The sequence below is a fragment of the Haemaphysalis longicornis genome, unplaced genomic scaffold (assembly GCF_048455015.1).
Source record: "Haemaphysalis longicornis isolate Haplotype H1 unplaced genomic scaffold, Haemaphysalis longicornis Haplotype H1 scaffold_5, whole genome shotgun sequence".
Taxonomy (NCBI): Eukaryota; Metazoa; Arthropoda; class Arachnida; order Ixodida; family Ixodidae; genus Haemaphysalis; species Haemaphysalis longicornis.
The window spans coordinates 85,853,031-85,873,053 of record NW_027526385.1 but is presented as its reverse complement, the minus strand read 5'-3'; the positions used below and the strand labels follow the sequence as shown (position 1 = coordinate 85,873,053).

Sequence of the window (20,023 nt, the reverse complement as noted above, 5' to 3'; positions counted from 1 at the left end):
CTATACCAAAATAAATTATTTATCAGACACTACTTAGGGCTTTGAAAAGCTAAAAACAAAAGTTGTATTTCTCGCACACCGACGTATCTTTTTTTCCGCACCACGTTTTTTGCTTCCGCAATCAGCCCGCCACTTGCAGAATGGCGGCTGTTTCGGTCTGTTGCCATGGTGAGCGACGTGAGTTTGACGCTTCGAGCTTGACAGCTCGTCTCCGCTGCTTGCCAAAACAATTAATCAAAGCACCCTGTTGCTTGAGCGAAGCGCGTTGAAACTCCCACTGCTTGTTCTTCCACTCCGTAAAACTTCTACCTAGTTTTGCTTCGCCGTGTCGTGTGTGTCACCCTAGGCCCGGCGCCAGTCGTAGCTAAACGCGTCGCGAGCTGTTTCCCACTTCGTTGACCGCGTGTATTTGTGTTAGCGTGACGACTTCGTCGTAAGAAGGGTACTTTCGGATTTGCAGACGTGACATCGCTTCCTCAGGGTTGGCACCCGATGAACGGCCCGGCGGTCAAGAATGACGTGTCGCCGAAACCTGCGTCCGCGACCACGAAGCCGTCGCCGGCTCCAGGTTCAAGACATTCCAACGCCAACGCGGCGAAAGCGCCTGCCGTTAACGGAAACCTGACCAACAAGGAACCACGTGGGTTTGAACTGCTTGTTCAAAACCGTTGAAAAAAAGAAAAAATCATGGTGCCGGGTCCCAAACTGAAACTTGGGGGAAAAGCAGCACACGTCGCATTTGGCGTTGTGGCGCATGGGACTGTGAAGTGTACAGATAATTGTTTATTTGAATCCTCGGTAGAAATGTTCGATTTCCAGAAATATATATATTGGTGTCCTACACTGACGTAATTTTAATCAAGAAATCACATTACAAAACTTATCCCGGACCACGCCTTCCCAGCATTCGGATAGATTGTAGACCACTTATCATTTAATGACAGCAAGCCGGGGCTGGGCGTTGACGTGTCTTCCTTTTTTTATGTTGGTATAGGTGCGAGATCTCCAAATGCTTCCGCCCGAATGGCAGCAGAAAAACTTCGTCAGGAAGCAGCGGCCCTTCAGAAGGTGAGGTCACAGTTTCGCATAATTAACATCCAGACACAATCTCGTGAATAGCAGGGAAAAAAATCGCTTAAATTGCTGAGAGAGCAATATCAGGAGGTACAAAGTTTGTTCGGAAGCAAGTTTATTTGCTGACGCATAATTGTTAACAAATAGTTAATACGCTCTTGGCTTACTAAAGTAATTGTAGGAGGACAAAACTGCCCAGTTCATGATACCGTGCCAGTCATTTGTGAACTGTGGGCCTTCTGATTACAGGAGAATCCCGTTGATACGTTCTTGGTTCATACGATTTCCGGGTTAGTACGTTCTCAATTGTGAACACTCTCGTAGTATTTTTCTTACTCCATAGTACATTTTCCTGGATAGTACATTTCTCCCTCGCGTTTCTTTTAGAAATGTATCAACAAGGTTCTACTGTACCTATTGCTGCCATCATATCTAACAGAAGGAACTCCATATCAGGATACTCTGCACCTTACCTGTGTAAGCCCTCATTCACACAGCCGTCATGGAACCGTCACGTCAAAAAAACCGCGACGGAGACGTAAACGGAGTAGTGTTCGTACTGGAGCTCTCCGTCAGAGTACAGGGTCGTCTGCCCGGTGACCAGTTTAGCCTAGAATTGAGTATACTTAATCTGGAAGTAAAGAAAATGGCTTAGATTTTTATGTGTGCTCACTTTTCGCTAAATTGAGCCGTAAAAATTTGTTTTCTGATTGGCTGGTTCACCACGTGGCGTGGTCCCGTCGCGTTGACGGAACGGAAATGTAGAGCTCGGCCTCCTGCCACCATTGCCTGAGAAAGCGTCGCCCATGACGGAAGACGGTGACATGATGGTGACGTGACGGGGTTAAAAACGGCTGCATGAATGAGGTCTAAAACTGTAGCACGAACAAGACGGGATGGATAGAGGATGAAAATGTGGTCTCTTAGGGGGCACTGTTTGTAATTTACATAACTGCACATTTTATGTCAGTCTCGACCAAACCATCTCGCACCAAAATACTTTCTCAATCCACTCACATCCTGCATCACTTTAATCTACCGTATTTTCCGGTCTATAAGTCGCACTTTTGTATAAGTCGCACCCCCCTCAAAACGACATTTTTACAGAAAAAAAAAGCATATAAGTCGCACCAGTGTATAAGACACACCGGTAAACAAAACGCACTTGTTAAACAGGTAAACTCACCAAGGATCAGTTCATTAGAAAGTGCAGCAAAAGTAAATTGTTGCGGTGGATAAGACGCACCAACGAAAATTTCAGAAAAAAAGTGCGACTTATACACCGGAAAGTACGGTAGTCTCTACTCCCAAATATCTCATAACCCCGCCGTAGTCATTTGCTTCTGTTTCTCGTCTAGTTTGGCTGCATCCGTTTTTTGCGTCATTAACCTTCTTCCCATGCTTCGCCAGAGTTCCACAATATACACCCGTTGTACTTGAGGGTTTGACGGCATACCGTCTTAGTCAGGAAACATGCTCGGTGTGAAAAAGGGAGCCGTTGTGATCCCAAAAGGTCATTTCTTTATTTTGAATTTGGTCAGCGATTAGTAAACTACTTCATACACCAGTTGTGAAACTCCACTTCAGAATCCGGGCCTTGGAAGCAAAAACTAAACTCGGCTAAACATTTACCTTCACTGACAAAATTTACTGTAAAGAATTTGCTTTTTGAGTCAGGAAACGTTCAATTATGCAACGCTTACCAAAGTTTTTATGGCACTTCGTGTATCGCTAGTGGCAAAATTCGCGAGCAGCTGAGTAGTGTACTTCATTTTTGTCTCGACGGATGGCAGGCTAATCCGATTGTCTGTTTGCCCCGAACACAGGAGCCCAACCACAAACTGCTATTTGATACATGGGGCCTGTGGGAAATTGTGCAACTGATGTGTATCGAGCAACTCTGATGCTTCACCCCGAATTCCCCCCCACCCCAGCTTCCCTTGTCTTTACCCTAGAATATCGCAAATTTATACAGTAGTCAGATTCATTGTGAAAAACAGCGCAAGAAACACAGGGACAAAAAGAACAGGGCACGACGCACAGTGCTGAACTCGCAACTGAAAGTTTATTATAAAAAAACAACAACACGTATTTCTACACACAAAAAAAACGTACTATCGCGTGAACAGATAATACGGCGAATGCATGTGAGCAACAACAAGTTAACATCTAAAAACAGTGTGGCACACAATGAAGTTCTGCATCCAAGCAGTTAGGCAATCTGCTAGCGGATAAGAAATTGAAATGCCTCGTCAAGTAATGACACAGACGGAGCACTAACGCACTTGCCCTCGTTCCTTCTAATATGGAAAGCCTCTATTATCTCTTGGACATGCTGGTTTTTATTCTTGGCTACCACTTTTTTATCCTTAAAAACAGGTAAACAACCTCTACATTTTTTGCAGTGCTGTGCAATGTCTGAACAGTCATCGCCCTTCAAAGAACGTCTATGCTCCATTAGTCGAATGTTACGGCATCGGCCCGTTTGCCCCTCTTTTTTTTGTCCCTGTTTTTCACCATAAGTGAATCTGCACCAACTAGCCCAACTTGCCATCTTGCTTATACAATAGTACTTCACAAAGTCAATATAGCACTGTAGAAACTTTCAGTTATGAAGAGGGAGTGCCAACAGTACGAAGAAAATAGTACCAAGATGCTTCGTTCGCTTCCTCCTGGTTGGAGGAAACAGTGCGACTGCAGATGCGGTACCTGATTGGCTGATGCCATTGCGTCCTCCCTCCTTATTGGCTGGTGCCTGCTGTAACTTTCGCAGTGCTGCGCGAATTTCGTGAAACATAGATGCTCAGTGAACAAAGTGCGAGATGTAACGATGACCCGTAAAACGCTTTCAGAGAGTGGCGCAGTTCCGCGCAGAGAACCAGGGCTTCAAGGCGAAGATCAAGCGCCTCGAGGAAGAGTGCGCACGCAAGACGAGGCAGCTTGAGAAGCTCACCCAGGTTTCCAAGGTGAGGGACGCTTCTTGCCTCCGACTCGGAGTAAACGTTTTTTTGGTGAGAAAAAGAGGTTTATCCAGCTTTCTTTCATGTTACTGCAAGGAAGAAGTCGAATGAATACAAACCACAGAGCTGCAGGAGATCCTTGGTAGTAGTAGCGGCTAGTTTCCAAACGTTCTATCTTTCAAGTAGCGTATTTATTATGTGGCAGTCACACAAATTATGTTCATTATGTGGTGGTCACGAGCTGTTCTGCTTGAATAGTCCATGCAAGAAGTGGACTGTAATTTGGGACGGAAGGGTTGTAATATTTATAATACAAACAGGTTTGTGTGATATAGGTCCTGTCTTTGCAGTCGTTCTTCTTCTCAAGTGCATTGCATTTTTGTAAATAATCGAGGAATATATAGTCTGTTATATATAGTCGAGGAATCGATATATATAGAAATATAGTCTGTTGTTTCCTCTCGTTTTAAGTTCGCTCACAAAAATGATTTTTATCGGTGTACCTTTAGCAGTTTGTTTTTCATTGCACTTACTATTGTACTGTTGTGTCAATTTGCCAGTGTGTTGTGCCGTAAGAGTATTTCCAACTTTCCAAGCACTGTGATCACCTGTACGGAGAATTGGGGTTGCAATGTACCTCCCCCTCCTCTCCTTGTCTTTCTGCTTCTTTGAGCTTGCTGTAATGATTGAAAATAAGTCATTTTTATTATCATTCTTACCATCTATCAGTCACAGATTATGAAATGTACAGCAGAACCTGCTTTAAATAAAGAAAAAAACTTTTAAATTTGTAATTCTAGACAAACAAGGCATTTTTAATCAGAATTTGATTTGACGCACTTCACAACTGTGCTGAAAATATTTTCCACGATCATAATAATCTGGAAAGTTTTTATATTTTTTTTTCAAGTATGTGTAAGTTAGAAGAACCAGCTCTTCCAGGCTACCTTCACTGCGGACCATATTGTTTTAATGTAATGCAGTGCACGAAACACGCAATATTTTGGGACTATGGACAGGTTTTCTGAAAGTATAGGGCTGCAACTAACTTTTATCTTTTTTTGTACTCACACGTAAATAAATGTCTGAGTGGTGTAGATAAGCTTTGTCACACTCTCTTATCTGTGACATCTTTGCTAGGACAAGATGGCTGCAGCCCAGGAACAGAGGAAAGGGGATGTAAGTGCTTTCGTGGTCACCTTACATCATCCTCATTCTTATCTGTACAATTGTTATCAGTTGGGTGCTTTGTATATTTAAGTAACCTTGTCTCACTCTGCTTTCTATCTATATCAGTGGTATCAGTTGTTTACTTTTTATATTGAATTGTTACTTTGTTTCTTTAGAAGTGTAAGCCAACATTTCATTTATGCAAATTTATTTGTTTGGGTAGAATCGGGTGGAAGGGAAACAAGATAAGTTTTTTCATGTGGTCATGCCTTTAGTTACTTACAGAGATTGAAACCCCAGCATGCAACTAGTGCTTAACACATATCTTTATATGCGATGAAAGGCTATCTTTCCTTTGTTATCATGACACAAACACTGTGTCGTGCTAACAGATGTTGTCATGTTGAATTAATTTGTTGCTTTCTCGTTGTGAAGACCTTGTGAAGACTTCTTCTCTTTTCTTTTGCGCTCGCCTTGCAGGAAGCCTTGAAGCAGAAATGTGCAAGGCTGGAAATGCAGCTCAGGGAAAAGGAAGACAAGCTGAAGTAAGTTATTTTGTCTCCCCCCTTTCTCCCCCACCTCCTCTCCCCCTCATTCCTGGCCTATCGAGTTTCTTGAGCCAACTCTCCGTAAACATTTCATGGTGGAGCCCTCGCTGGGTTCCTTCTTGTTTATCACATCTATCGTCGTAGTTTCATGAGCAAAGTATTCTCTCTGTGTATGCAGTTTTTGTGCTGCTTTGATTTTTGTTTATCACAGCAATATCTTGGATGAAGGCAAATTGAAAAACAGGCCGTGTACGTGTTTTGTGCCTGTTGGGGAATCCTGGGTGGCTTGATTGTGCGAACCTTTCTACTATAGCCACCTGTGGCTCAGCAGGCTTGTGTTGTGTAGTAATCTGCCAAAATACTCGTGGAAAAAGAAGCACCTGGATTCAAGGCAGGTTCAGTCAGGCAGACCCCAAGTGTCCCTCCCCTAGCCCGGTGGTCGCTTGGATGTGTGTAGGCCTGAATTTGTAATTTGAGCAATTGTAAATTGCTGTTAAAAGAATCATTGGTTCGAGCAGTGTTGCAGAAGCTAACGGGAAAAAATAACGTCAGGTTAAAACAGAGGGGTCAGAAATCATGCCTATTTTGTGAAGCTCTGGTCTCTCAAATCTTTCTTTGTTTTGTTGTTGTTGTTGTTTGTCAATGTTTACTTACCCTGTCGAGTGTTTGCTGAAACAGAAAACTCCAAAATGCTCAGCAGAGGCGCTCGTCGGAGACGGCCACTCCCGAGAGGCAGCGTCCATCGAAATCTCGACTCACGAGCAGTCAGCCACGCGGTAAGGATGCTAATTTCTAGCGCACTTTTGAGACAAACGAAACTTACAGAAGCTAACAGGGAGAATTTTCTGTGGCAAGCAGAGCACTTCAGTGTTCCACAATGTTTCGTAAGAGTAACCATCAACTAACGAGTGCTCAAAAGTTAAGGATTTGGAGGATTAGAGTATGTAAAACCAGCCAACCAGTAAAGTTTCAAAGCTGTAGGTGTCTTGGGAACTTTCTTTTGAGATGGCAAAATGGTGAAGAACCTTAAGGGGCTTGGATTCAATGGTGCAATACGTGCGTGTCTTCTGTCAGAGTAACTTTTTAGCCTTGCGAGAGGCTTTCATGCGTGTGCTTGTCTTGTTTCTAAATGTGAATTATTTTTTTGCATGTTTGCTTGTTTGTTATTGGACACTTGCATTGCTAAGTCCCTAGGACTGCCTGAATATGTCATATTTCTTTCCTGTCTTTTAGGATCAAGCGCTGAGCTGGTGAAACTCCGAGAGCAGATGGATCGCATCAGCCAAGAAAATCGCCGCTTGACTCTTCAGCTTAAAGAAAAAGAGTAAGCGTATGCTGTGTTCTCAGCTGCAAGTCAAGTAAGCAGCTGCTAATGTGTGATTAATTAACCATATCCATCCTAACGTGTTTCTCTGGTACTTACAATGTGCAGCGTTTGCCAAAAGCTTGCAGGCCAGTGCACTTGCCTCCTGAGGCAGGAAATTCCCACAAATCTTGCTTGTAATCTGTCCAAACTTGTCAGCACCAAGTCAGTAACAAAAACGACACAAAAAACAGCTTTCCTGAGGTTTTTTTTGTGTGCATATTTTGGTTGTATTTGAGGGTTGAGCTACTGTAATTGTGTGGTATGGCGATGATCACTGTGGACCAGAAACTTTTGCAAAAGTTGCATTGTCAGAGACAGTTGAAGTGGAAACAAAACAATATGAGCAAGGGCAGTTTGTCAGTAGCTTTTGAAAAGGAACATCCTCAAATAAACACAGTGGTTGTGGTTCTGTAGACAGGAGATGGCTTTAACCCTTTGTGGATCAAATTTTTTTTGCCAAAATGCGATCCCCCAGGGTCGATTTTTTTATTGCTGATTTAAATTCTTCGGACGAATCTATTTCGAGAAAAAATTGTAATTTTTTTATGGTGACCATAAAGTGAAAGTTTGCCCATTACATCATTAAGAAAGACGTAAGACTGTGTGCGTACATTGTACAAATCAACTTTTATTTTCGGAGTCAATGCTCCCAGGCCCAGACCTGGTGAAAGACCCCGCGCCATCGAGGACTACCCCGCACCTCCACCACAATTTGTCACGTAGGATGGGACACAACGGTAAAGAAAGAACTTTTATTTAGGGCGAACTTGTGCCCGAACAAGCCGAGAGGAAACGAGCAAAGGTCCTTGCATCTCGTTCGATCTCCGAGAACGACTGCCTGCGTTCGTGGCGTGATCTCTTGCGTGATCTCCCCCTCGCAGTGCACGTGCGCTCGCGCCTCCGTTGGCGAACACAGACAAGCTCGCGCTCCCGGTGCCGAGTTTGCGCTGCCGGTTGCAGCCGGTTCTTGCGCGTGCAACGCGGCCCACTTTGCGACATCTCCGAAAGCATGCGGCGGTCACGTACCACGAGACACAAGGGATGGACAGACCCATGGCTTTAGGAGCTTCGCCCCTAAAATCATTTGTGTTATTACATACATGTGGCGTATTCGTGAGTAGCACAACAAAAATTATAGTTCTCAAAATTATAAAAAAAAACAGGAAAAATGCGTCAGTTCTGCGCTCTGAGGACGAAACCAAAACTAGCTGCTATGTAGAAGCAATAGCTGGCACACCACTGTAGTAAAGCATAAAAAAAAAGATAGGAAGAGCCATCACCACAAGAAAAAAATTTCACGTATTTCAGTAGTGTGGCAGCACATGCCAAGCGAGAGAAATAATCGAAAAAGGCGCGCTTTTTAAACATATAAGTGATGATGTACATGTACATAATTGACCATTTTGAAGGTTTTTTCAGGGGACGTACATGTACGTCATTGACCCTGAAAGGGTTAAACGTGTATCATTTGGCTTCCCTTCGCCGATGGCATGTGGGCTAACGCAACAGCTAGGGCTGTGGAGGACAGTTAGCGCCAGCTGAGGCGTTCTAAAATCACAAAACTTTTCGCTGCTATAAAATCCTCGTGGTCCAGCAGTGATTTCATTGCCACATGATGTGTTTGTTCTCCGAGTGGGAAGAAATGTGTTGGGAGTCCCACTAGGCTATTTCATGGCATTGTCGAAACAAGACCTGTTTATGGTACACTCAGGCACCGTTTTCTGTCGGTCATCTTTTGGGTGTCAAGTCTTCGTCCGTCACTCGCAGCCAGGAAATCCGCCGACTCAAGTCCCAGCTACAACCCGCGCCGGCCAGGACACCGGTCAAGACGCCGGTCAAAACTACCCCGAGGACGCCGGTTACAAACCGGAGCGCAAGACCGGCCAATTCGAGCCGGACAGGGTCAGCCACCGTGGAGCGCAAGAATGTGGTGGCCGCGAAACGGTCAAACACGTTCAGTGTGACGCGTGGTGCGCCGGAGCCAGACGACAAGATGGAGACATCGGCGATTTCCATCGAGTCAAAATCGACGCCTCCCGAAGACGTGAGTGTTCCTGATTGCAATTACACCGATGCAGTTGAAAGGAAGATAATAAAAGTAACTAATGCAGAGCATCGCGTGGAATATACGCACGCACAATCTCACGCTTCATAGTCAGGTGGGATCTCTCCTGATCCCACTCTCAATCAAGCCGCACTTGTTAAATATACCTGACCTTGACAGAAGTCATGGGAATGTGTTTGTCGTATATTGGGCTCCAATGCTAAACATAGCATTGTCAACATAACACTTTTAGGACCTAGAAGTTCACATCATTCTCATGCCTGTAGTGCGGAGAGTTAGTTATCCATTCCTACACACAGTTGGCAAAGTCAGAAATGGTTCTAACACGGCTGTTTGAAATTAACAGGTTGTGGAATTGTGAAAGTTTTCAAGTTTTATAGCATTGGCTGTTACTGGAAAGATGTCAACTGTTTGGCACGTCCACGCCGCAATCGTGAGGCTTGCCTTTAAAGGCCGCTCCACTGCACACACTCTTGCATTGCAGTGAAAGCAGCAAAACGAAGTTAGCAGTGAGGGAGCTATTAAAGCATTGGCTCATGTGAATATTTGTGATTGTCGTTTACGCCAGGAGAAGGCAGATGCTGTAAAGAAAGGCCATTAGTAGTCGCAGCACATCCATGTAAACTCTGAAAGCGGCATGGACATCGTGTTTGCATTCAGTCTGGGGTCACAGTTTGTGAACCGTGAACCCACACAGTTTGTGACGGCATCAATGCTTGCGCATGCATCAATCCACCACAAATGTTTAGCAAGCTTAATGTCGGCCAATCCCCCTGGATTGGCATATGTCGGTTTTCATGCCACCACTACCATGATGATGATGATGATGACGATAATGATGATGATAAACAATTTTATTTGGTCCAAGTCTGAGAAAGGGTTACAGGCTATGTTACAATGTATTGGTTTTACTAAAAATTTCTCTCTATATGAAGTCTGGAGAAACACATCGCTCCATGGCAAGGAAAATGAAAAGGAAACGAAAAAATCTTTCGGTGGCATGGTATTTTTTGTGGCACCAATTGATATTTGTGGCCTTTCTTTCTGTGTTCTTTATTTTTAAGTGGTTTTTTTTTTTTTTTTTTTTGAGGATTGTCACTGCGATTCAGCCGTAATTGGTGACTCTCTCCAGCCACTGTTCACATTTGCCGAGCCAGTATTAGAAGTGAAGAAGACAAAGTGTTGCTTAAGGAAAAGCCTGCTAGTGTCAATATTTCTCCGCATAAGACTGCTTGGAGAAGATGTCGGAAAAAAAGGTAACCGAATACACCCCTATATGCCACTTTGGTTGAAATTTTTTAGACACCCATTGGGTGCAGAGTCTTCAAGAGTATTGGCTAGGCTGTGCAAAGGGTAATTTCTACGTGTGTGTTGTATTCATGACTTGCTGCCATTAACCTAGGAATGAGCACTCGTGGATATTCCTTGATGCTTGAAGCACTGGATAGTTGGAACACATTACCGCGGCAGGTCTGTATAATGTGTGCGCCCATTGTGCCTTTTGCTTTGTGCAGTGAGGATAGAGAAGGCTTACAGGAGAGCCTCATCAATGCATTTTTAACTGCAAAATAGAGCCATATTATCTAGAAAAACATGTCATCTGAATTACTGAAAAAAATAAAATTACCAGTAACATATTAGCAGGGTCTTACTGCAGTTCAAATTGCCTGCCCTCAAACTGATCTCGCATGTAAGCCAGGAGAGAGCCAGTTTAAATGCTTAAGCATGTCTATGTGGGCTCAACGAATAAAATAGTCTTTCTATTGATAAAAAGCACTAGAGCCTTCATTTTTGATACAAGACCAGTTACATATTTCCCCTGGAAAACGTTTATTCAACAATGCAACTGAGTGATGTAGTCAAGCTGACGAGCTCGGTATAGAGCCCATCACAGGGTACGTGGTGTTGTATCAAGATATTTGTAAGAAGCCCTTAGGCTGTTTATATTGCCCCTGGAGAAATGTCTCCCCAACAATGCATTTGCGGGGATTAGTGAAGGTGACATTACAGGAACGTTACAGGGTGTACAGCAGAGCGACTTAACAAAACACACGTTTGTTCACCTTGAAAGAACTAGCTTCCGGTAACTCACTCAGCTCCATTGCAGCCACAAAAGATGCTTTTGTAACAGAAAAAACACAAGAAATTAAAAACTTTCACAATTTATGCCACAGTGATGTAATATGACGGAGTGACGCATTATGGGCAAACATTAAAAATATAGTTATCTGTGTGTTAACTGCACGTTACCATTCACGCTTTATTTGTCTGCTTCATCTGCTTTATTTGTTGTAAGTTTACGACAAAATTGGTGCCATTGTTGTTGGGGCAAAGCAGTGTTTCCAGTGAACCAAACTACATAGTATTTCACCTTCAAGGCGCCTTTAAAGGAGCCGTGAAGAGAAAGTACAACTTTGTTTAATTTGAAAGAACTAGGATTAAGTATCTCACTCAGCTCCATTACAGCCACAAAAGATATTTTTTAACGAAAAAAAAAGCAAGAAGTATTTAAAAACTTTCAAATTTTGCACCACAGTGACATGTTATGAGCAAGAATGACGTCATACGGGCCAACAATAAAACAATTTTCAGTGCGTTAACTGCGCGTTAACATTCAAGTGATGCGGTCAAACGGAACTAGAGGCTCCATTACAGACGTCCGGTCATGTGTCGTCGCGACAGGTCAGTTAGGCGGCCGCCAATCACGCAAACAAGGTTCCGTGACGTCATAGAAAAGTTGCGGGAAATTGGCTAGGGGGTCGCGACTGCTTCACACGTTTTCTTTCATATCTCCGTTATTTGTCCGAAGATTGCGATGATATTGGTATCATTGTTATCGGGACTAAGCAGTCTTTACAATAAACCCAACTTGTATTTTGTCTTCATGGCTCCTTTAATGATTTATCGAACTACTCGAGACTTTCTGCAATTTTTCCGTGCCCTTCCGACGCTCGCAGCAGCCGGAGAAGCAGGCGTCGTCAACCGGCTGCAATACTCCTGAGGGAAAAGGAGGGGCAAAGCTGAACCCCTCCAGCACGTCGGTGGGTTCACAGAGCAAGCCGAAGCCGGCGGCCGCGGTCAAGCCGACCCGATCCGGCACATCGCTGGACTCGCCCGTTCCGCCGAAGGCGATCAAATCGGTGGACGTCAAGAAGCGTTCAGCGTCCGTGCCGCTGGAGGATCCGAAGGCCGAGGCGCTGAGACAAAACGTCGCCGCCAAGAAGATCCAGCGAGTGTGGCGCTCGCACAAGGGGGTGAGCAGCTTCCCGTTTTTGTAGCTGTGGGCTCGTTTTTAAATAGAAAGCATAAAATGCTTTACTGAGCAGAAAAGCCGCCATTGCCATCTGTAGCAGCGAAAGGGCTCTGAAAATGGCTGACAGAGCGAAAAGAATACAATTGATTGATTGATTGATTGATTTATTGTAGGCTAGAAAAGCCACCGTCGCCATGTGTAGCAGCAAAAGGGCTCTGAGAATGGCTGACAGTGCAAAAGGATATGATTGATCGATTGATTGGTCACAATCGATTCATTCATTCATTCATTGTGGGCTAGAAAAGCCACCGTTGCCATGTGTAGCAGTGAAAAGGCTCCAAAAATGGCTGGAAGTGCAAAAATGGTATGTCTGATTGATTAATTGGTTTTGGGCTAGAAAAGCCCCAATCGCCATGTGTAGCAGCAGAAGGGCTCTGAAAATGGCTGACAGTGCAAAAATGATATGAATGATTGATTGATTGATTTTGGGTTTTTTTGCGCCAGAGCTACACTTGGGCTATGAGGGACACCATAGTGGAGAGCTCCGGATTAATTTTGACCGCCTGAGGATTTTTAGTGTGTTGAAATCTTGACACCCAGGCGTTTCCGCTTTTTGCCTCACTGGGCCAGGAATCGAACCTGCATTCTTGGGCTCAGCAGTGCTATGGCTAGAGCCCCTTACTTTTTGCGGTGGGACATTTCAAATTCTGCGATTCTAGACAGGGGAATCTGCAAAATTCCGCAACAACATTGAAATGGCATAAGCTACATGCGACAGTTCATTTATTAGACACTTCAGACTCCTAACGTGCTAGATTTTATTTACACCTGAAAGAAGCTGTTGTGGCTGAGCATCTGGTGATGCTTTGTGCTTTCTTCGTCAAGAGAATGGCGCTTGTGAGGCACGATGTCACCACAGCGACTGAATGACTTTTCTGTGTCAACAGAGTTGTTTGGCACCGACAGGTATTCAAGGGCGATGGAAGAAAGTGTTGGAGTCAGGTGTTCCATCCCAGCCCAGAAAGCCAGGACATCAAAATCTTCACCTGGCTTTTCTTGTTTAGAAAGAAATTGTGCCAAATCCCTGTCACTAGACTTGAGGTCTTGGGCAGACTTCAGGTACACTTGCCATTCAGCAGCTAGGGCTATAAATCTAGGAACGGCCCCAAACTCTCCCACTCTCGAAGAACTTCCAAGTGTCGGAGCTCTCCAAGTATACTAGCGCCTTGCTAGCCGCTTTACTGATTGCATCCTTCATTTGTTTGCAATCTGACCAGCCTTGTTGTGTGCAATGTTCTCTTTCTGTGGCTATGGCTAAGCCCTTTGATTCGGTTGAAGGCTGCGCCACCTAGCCACTTTTATTATTTGATAAGGTAGGAATACGCAGATGCAAATTTAAATTTTCAACAGTAAAAATGTTGCAGACAATTAATAGAAACCATTTTGCTATTGCTAATAGAGAATACCACTTTTCCGCCACATTTCACCGAATGTATCGTTTTGGGGACGTAGTGCCACGCTTTTAACATTTTTTTTTTTAATTCCGCGAAAAATTGCAGAATCGCGGAAAGCTAGGGGCTCTAGCTATGGCTTAAAAGCATAAGACGAAAGCAATTGAGTTGGAAAGGAAATTAGGAAAATTTGGGGCTGGAGGGAAATGGAACCCAAGGTGTCCGGAATGGGAATTGAGCACGCATCCCTGACACCACTAATGCTCTGTGGCCCTAGCCGATTTAAAGGTGGACCTTACGAATGCGTTGTGGCCTTCAGGTTAGAAAACGACAACCGGTACACGCAGCTGAACGTGAAATGCCTTCAGTGCGGCTCGGCAGGTCTTTAGGCTCGGTAACCACACACTATGGCTGAATTTGGGCATAACGATACACCCACTCAGGTGGATTGGTGAAGGACGATGGTAGCTGCCATCAGAAGCTCACGGCCGTTCCACCAAATCTCGTTTGGCTTTGACGTCGAAATAACGAACCGAAATACTCGGACCCACTCAGTGGGACGGGCCTGGGACGAATTAACCAACCTTATCACACTCCTGGGGGGGCATATCCTGCATTCCGAGCAGTTTCCCGAAAAAGAAGGATTAACTGTGTGTATTTTTTTTCCACTGCGCAGAAAGGCAGCAGACGAGGATCGCAGGCAAGCTCGGCAGAGACGTCGCAGCTGTCTGAAAACTCGCAGCATTCGATTGGCTCCGTGGGGAGGAAGCCGTCGATCACCAAGTAGAAGATGCCCGGATCAACTCGCCAGACTGACTCAAATGACGTTCCCTTCCATATGCCGTGAAGTTTGGTCGATAAGCATTCACTGGAAGTCAAATTGTATGCCGGATGAAAGACCAGCACGAGTCATTCACTATTTGCGGAAAAATACTCGAAGGCACGTTGTTGTGTAGCACTGTAGCGGGTTGATTGTGTATCGTTTTAGAGCAGCTCAACACTATCGAGGGTCGTGGAAATTACTATTATTTTTTTCTTGGGAAGGGTGATGGGGAGGGTGTGCTCAAAGAAACCGCCGACGTATTAAAACATTCCCGATGGATTAATTTTGTCGTGAAGCTCGGAAAACGTTAAAAAGGCATGCATTTTGACATCAGGCACATTTCTAATCAATTGGATGTGTAGAAAAAATGAGTACGCTTGAAATTTCAATTTTTTTTTTAAGTTGTGAACAAAATTGTACATCTTTCCGAACTGTTTTGTGTTGGTCACTCACAGCGCAAAACTTCACTCCATCAAAATGAACACTGCCTCCCCTCGAGTGATAAAAAAAAACGATCAAGTCTGTAGAACGTTGTTGCCTAACTGCATAAAATGTCAACGACCAATATACATTTAAAGCAAGTTGCAAAAAGGGCACTTGCACTTTGACGAGGAACTCGGAAGGTCACAGACGGGGGCCAAACTGGAGCAGTTTAAAAAATTGCTGCCAGTGCCTCAAACCTGTACTGTCTATTTTGGTTACAACGTTTTATTTGCTAACTCGTGCCTCCAAGCATGAGAATGTTAACATTTCCACTAAAAAACATGCATTTTTAACCAAAGAATCTCATTTTGTACCCGTGCTAATGTAAGATTACTCCTGATAACCTAGACCACAGGAGTATGTAACGTCGGCTGTTACGAAGCTTTAAGCCAGTATTTCGAGCCATTGTCTAGCATGCGTAGTGCGAATACTCATTTACTCAAGTGATATTTATGTTGGTAGGAATTTTTTGTTCCTAGGAATTTAGGGCCAAATCGTTTAATGGCCATTTGGAATGTGAATTCCAGCAATTATGTTATTCTAAGGCTGATAGGTTTACTTGGCCTACTAATGTCACAAGTATTATTCATTTTTGCAGTGTCCTCTCGTAGATGTGCTTACTATCGAAACGTTAATGCTCGACGATTGCACATTCCACGTCCATAGGGTGACATGTATATGACAAGTTGTACCAGCCTTGCGGTTATTTTCACGCTTCGAACGGGCATTTTTGTTTTGTCCGTAAATTTACGGTGATTGCATTTCTGTGACACACACTGATGTGTTGAAGATGTGGTTGATGGAGTTGTTCCACATGCTGGCAGTGTGGCGGAAATAAAGCTGTTTAACACGCTACACGACTGCGACTCAACAAGCTCATTAATTGATCGATACCGTACTCTCTTGTTCTGTGTCGAGTTAACACGATTAATAGATTAAACATTTGGACTTTAGTATAGATGCACGAGGAGAAATCCAAGCAAGAACTGAATGAAATGCACATTACAAACGGAGCAACACTTTGTCGACTCAAAGTGGAAATGACAAGTTTCTTCTTAAATGATTTTCGCTCTGGCCTTGAAAGGCTGCAGTTATCTTTACTCCTGAATGCACAGTTTTATGTCATGGGACTTATAGCGCTAGAATATATAAACAAAACAGCGGTTGCGATGCGAATTTTAAACATACTGCACTTCTCAGGCACTTGCTCCAGTAGCAAGTCTCCTTTTCAACGAAGCACTTAACCTGGCTTTCAAGGGAGCTGAGAAACTTTCAGTGCAAAGAAAATGTAGTTATTCTGCTTTAATTCCGCCAAGTGGCATAGCCACGAATTTTTAGAGAGAATGTTTTTGCCCTCCGTCAAGCGCGGCATTTGGAATGGCATGCGGAATGTGGCTTGGGCTATCTCCAGCTTCTTTCCCTTAATTCGGCTTCTGTCTACAGGCCATGAATAGCATCAATAGGTTGGGTCTGAAAGAATGCATTTCTAGAAATTTTGGGAGGCAAGTTTCAAGTTGTCCAAGGAGCATGCTGAAATCCTTTAGTTGCAAGTTGGGATGAACGACTATGGGAGGCCAATTTGGTATTTGAAAAGCTTAGTTGTGCGAGTTCAAAGTTAGCGAGGTTTTACTGTGGAGTACAAGGACCAACTCGTTAATTAGAATCTGGCAGGGCCACTAAATTTTGATCACGTTTGGATGGGAAATTAAATCCAATCAGGCAGAATGCATAGCTTCATAGCCTACCAAGACATTTTTGATTTCGAAGCGGGTCAAGATTTGCAAAAAAAAAAACCATCAGCACCTGCATATACTGCAAAAACTCAATTCATATAAGAGGTGTGCAAATATTAGTAACTTCAAGTGGTAACTGTGAATCAAATGAAATAGCAGACGAAGCATTCAAATTTACTAATAACAGAGCATTCAAAGTTGGCTCTGCCACATGGCGTGCTAACGTGCTCCTTTGCATTGGCTTTCCCATACGATACGAAAACTGTGCAAAGAAAAACCTGATACGTGAAAGCCTTCGCGAAGCAAGTGGTTGATAACCCTGGCGCACGTTACTTGATGTAGAAAGCTACTTGTGTAAAATTTAAGCCGTCAGGAAGTTTCCTGTCGATATATAGTGGTGCGAGTTAGGGATCAACAGTTATATTGCTTGCTGTGAAAGCAAACAAGCCACTAGAACGCCTAACCTCGTTTAAATGGCTGCAGGGACAGTTGAATATACTAGCTGTATTCACAAATGTTGATGTTGACAAACCGGTGTTCCTTCGTGGCAATGTGTGCAAAAATCTCTGTTCTACTGCTTTGTTATCTTATCACGCATTAGTTCTAGACACGCTACAGCCAAGATATTTGTATTCATAAAAATGATTCGCAGGCAGTTTTTACCATTCATATTCGATTTACGGCACCAAATTTGACATTTGCGCTTTACGCAGCGGTGGCTGACAGCAGGTTTTTCGAATTTCCAGTTGTGTTTTTGAAGTGAAGCTTTCTTTGCCCAACTGGCGGCGACTGGCCACACCAAAACGCACTGCAGGAAAGCAAACTTTCTCTGGCGATGATGATATTGTGGGCGACGTGAAAGGTGGTTGAAATGCAAAGCTTTCTCTGGTTGAAAGCCAAATGTCATCAGAATTCAAATTCAAAATCTTTACGGCCAAAACTTGCTGCAGGAAAGCCAATTTGTACAATGGGTTTCCACGAAGGCATATTAAGCGCCTCAATAAAAAAAAAAAAAAAAATCACGCCATATCCACGGAATGAATGATGATAAGTGGGGCGAAGCTCGAGAGGGGGAGATCATCGGTAACCGTAACTCCCCCGTGAAAGTTCGCCCATTACATCATTAAGAAAGACGTAAGACTGTGTGCATACATTGTACAAATCAACTTTTATTTTCGGAGTCAATGCTCCCAGGCCCAGACCTGGTGAAAGACCGCGCCATCGAGGACTTCCCCGCACCTCCACCACAATTTGTCACGTAGGATGGGACACAACGGTAAAGAAAGAACTTTTATTTAGGGTGAACTTGTGCCCAAACAAGACGAGAGGAAACGAGCGAAGGTCGTTGCGTCTCGTTCGATCTCCGAGAACGACTGCCTGCGTTCGTGGCGTGATCTGTTGCGTGATCTCCCCCTCGCAGTGCACGTGCGCTCGCGCCTCCGTTGGCGAACACAGACAAGCTCGCGCTCCCGGTGCCGAGTTTGCGCTGCCGGTTGCAGCCGGTTCTTGCGCGTGCAACGCGGCCCACTTTGCGACATCTCCGAAAGCATGCGGCGGTCACGTACCACGAGACACAAGGGATGGACCGACCCATGAGTTTGCGCTGCCGGTTGCAGCCGGTTCTTGCGCGTGCAACGCGGCCCACTTTGCGACATCTCCGAAAGCATGCGGCGGTCACGTACCACGAGACACAAGGGATGGACCGACCCATGACTTAAGGAGCTTCGCCCCTAAAAAAAAAACGCTTCCCAAGGTTTCAACCGAACCAGGGTCGCTGGCGTTACGAAGCCGTTCTCTATCCAGTACAGTCCAGTCCGTTCTCTATCCAGTCACAGTAGTTTGTACTTCGACTTTGACTGCAGAGAGAAAGCTTCGCGTTTTAACCATCTTTCTCTTAAATCAAGAGGCTGCTTCGATTCTTTTGTTAATTAGACCTTTTTTACACACGATATTTCACGTTATTTCATAGCTCTGCCCTAGTTCATGAGGGACACTGCTAGGCATTTTATAATGTAATTTTTTGCCAACTGTTTGCATTTTTGTCAAAAACGGTGGTTGCTCCACATGCAATTTTTGAGTTTCGTGCAACTCCTTCGTTACGGCGTTAAAATGACCGATTTTGGGTGCCTCCACAATAACAATTTTCTCTTGAGCAACTGGACACATTCAGCTTTGTTATACATCAAGTTGTAGCTCATACTATGCCCATTTAGATTCATAGCAGCAGTTTTGGGACAGGTACAATTATTCAGTTCAGTTGTTTAGTAAAAAAAAAATGCAAAAAAAGCATAAACAATAGAAATGCGATTGTACTAAGCCAGAAATCATTTTAGAAAGTCTGGAAGATACAAATTGTTTTTATGTTCCTTAGCTATCATACACCAACACCAATATATACACCAACCCTGTACACCACGTTTCTAGATTTCTGAAGACCCGTCAATCCAGCAGCCTTGACAGCTTCGCCACTCAGCGAAGCAGTCGCGCGCCGCCAGAAAGCAAGGTAACCTTGCAAGTGGAGCAAAAGACATTGGTTTTGCTTTGTGCCTTTGTTTTTCGTAGTAGATCTTGCAACTTTTCTTGACTGGTGTTGTACAGAATTCAGGGGTGAAAAGGGGGCGTGTCCTTGCAGTACCTTGTTGTACTCAAATATCTGCTTCGTCGGAACTAGAATCTGACGATCCCATGCTGTTGCTAGAGTCGTCATTGCTGCCGGGGTCAGAAAAATCAGCAGCAGCAGCTGCCGAAGTGCCAGCTACGTTAGACAGCCTTTGCGAACGCAACGACGTGAAGTGCACATTACTTGCCTTCGGTTCACATTTTGCTCACGTGGGCTCCACTCTGAAAATGTAATCAAATGAAACAAACTGAAAAAGGAGTTGCCAATAAACATGCCAGATGCCGGCAGTTGTCTGCAAGGTGCTGTTTTGCGTTTTTGCGGGAGGCTTAAGTTATCGGAACTCTCGTGTCCGATAGCCTATGGCACCGTAACAAGAGAGTTAAAAAAACTGCAACCGCTTTGATTGCCGCACACAGAATCAGGACTCCCAAAGGAACACAACAAGGCCAGCAGCTTTCACTTCAGGTTCTCCCAAAC

At 44.2% G+C, this 20,023-nt stretch overlaps 1 protein-coding gene across 2 annotated transcripts; it reads left to right on the top strand.

The window, feature by feature from the left end:
* Positions 1-93: 93 nt before the first annotated feature.
* On the top strand, positions 94-16,050 carry LOC144138540 (uncharacterized). 2 transcript variants are annotated; one of them, XM_077670880.1, is made up of 11 exons: positions 94-168; positions 461-640; positions 995-1,068; positions 3,927-4,040; positions 5,175-5,213; positions 5,685-5,749; positions 6,431-6,528; positions 6,986-7,076; positions 8,886-9,162; positions 12,141-12,437; positions 14,564-16,050. In XM_077670880.1, the coding sequence occupies exons 1-11, from the start codon at positions 141-143 to the stop codon at positions 14,672-14,674; spliced, it is 1,374 nt and encodes a 457-aa protein (XP_077527006.1). In that variant the 5' UTR covers positions 94-140; the 3' UTR covers positions 14,675-16,050. The 2 variants fall into 2 exon arrangements, with proteins under 2 accessions (XP_077527006.1, XP_077527005.1); XM_077670879.1 differs by having other exon boundaries at positions 110-177.
* Positions 16,051-20,023: the final 3,973 nt, after the last annotated feature.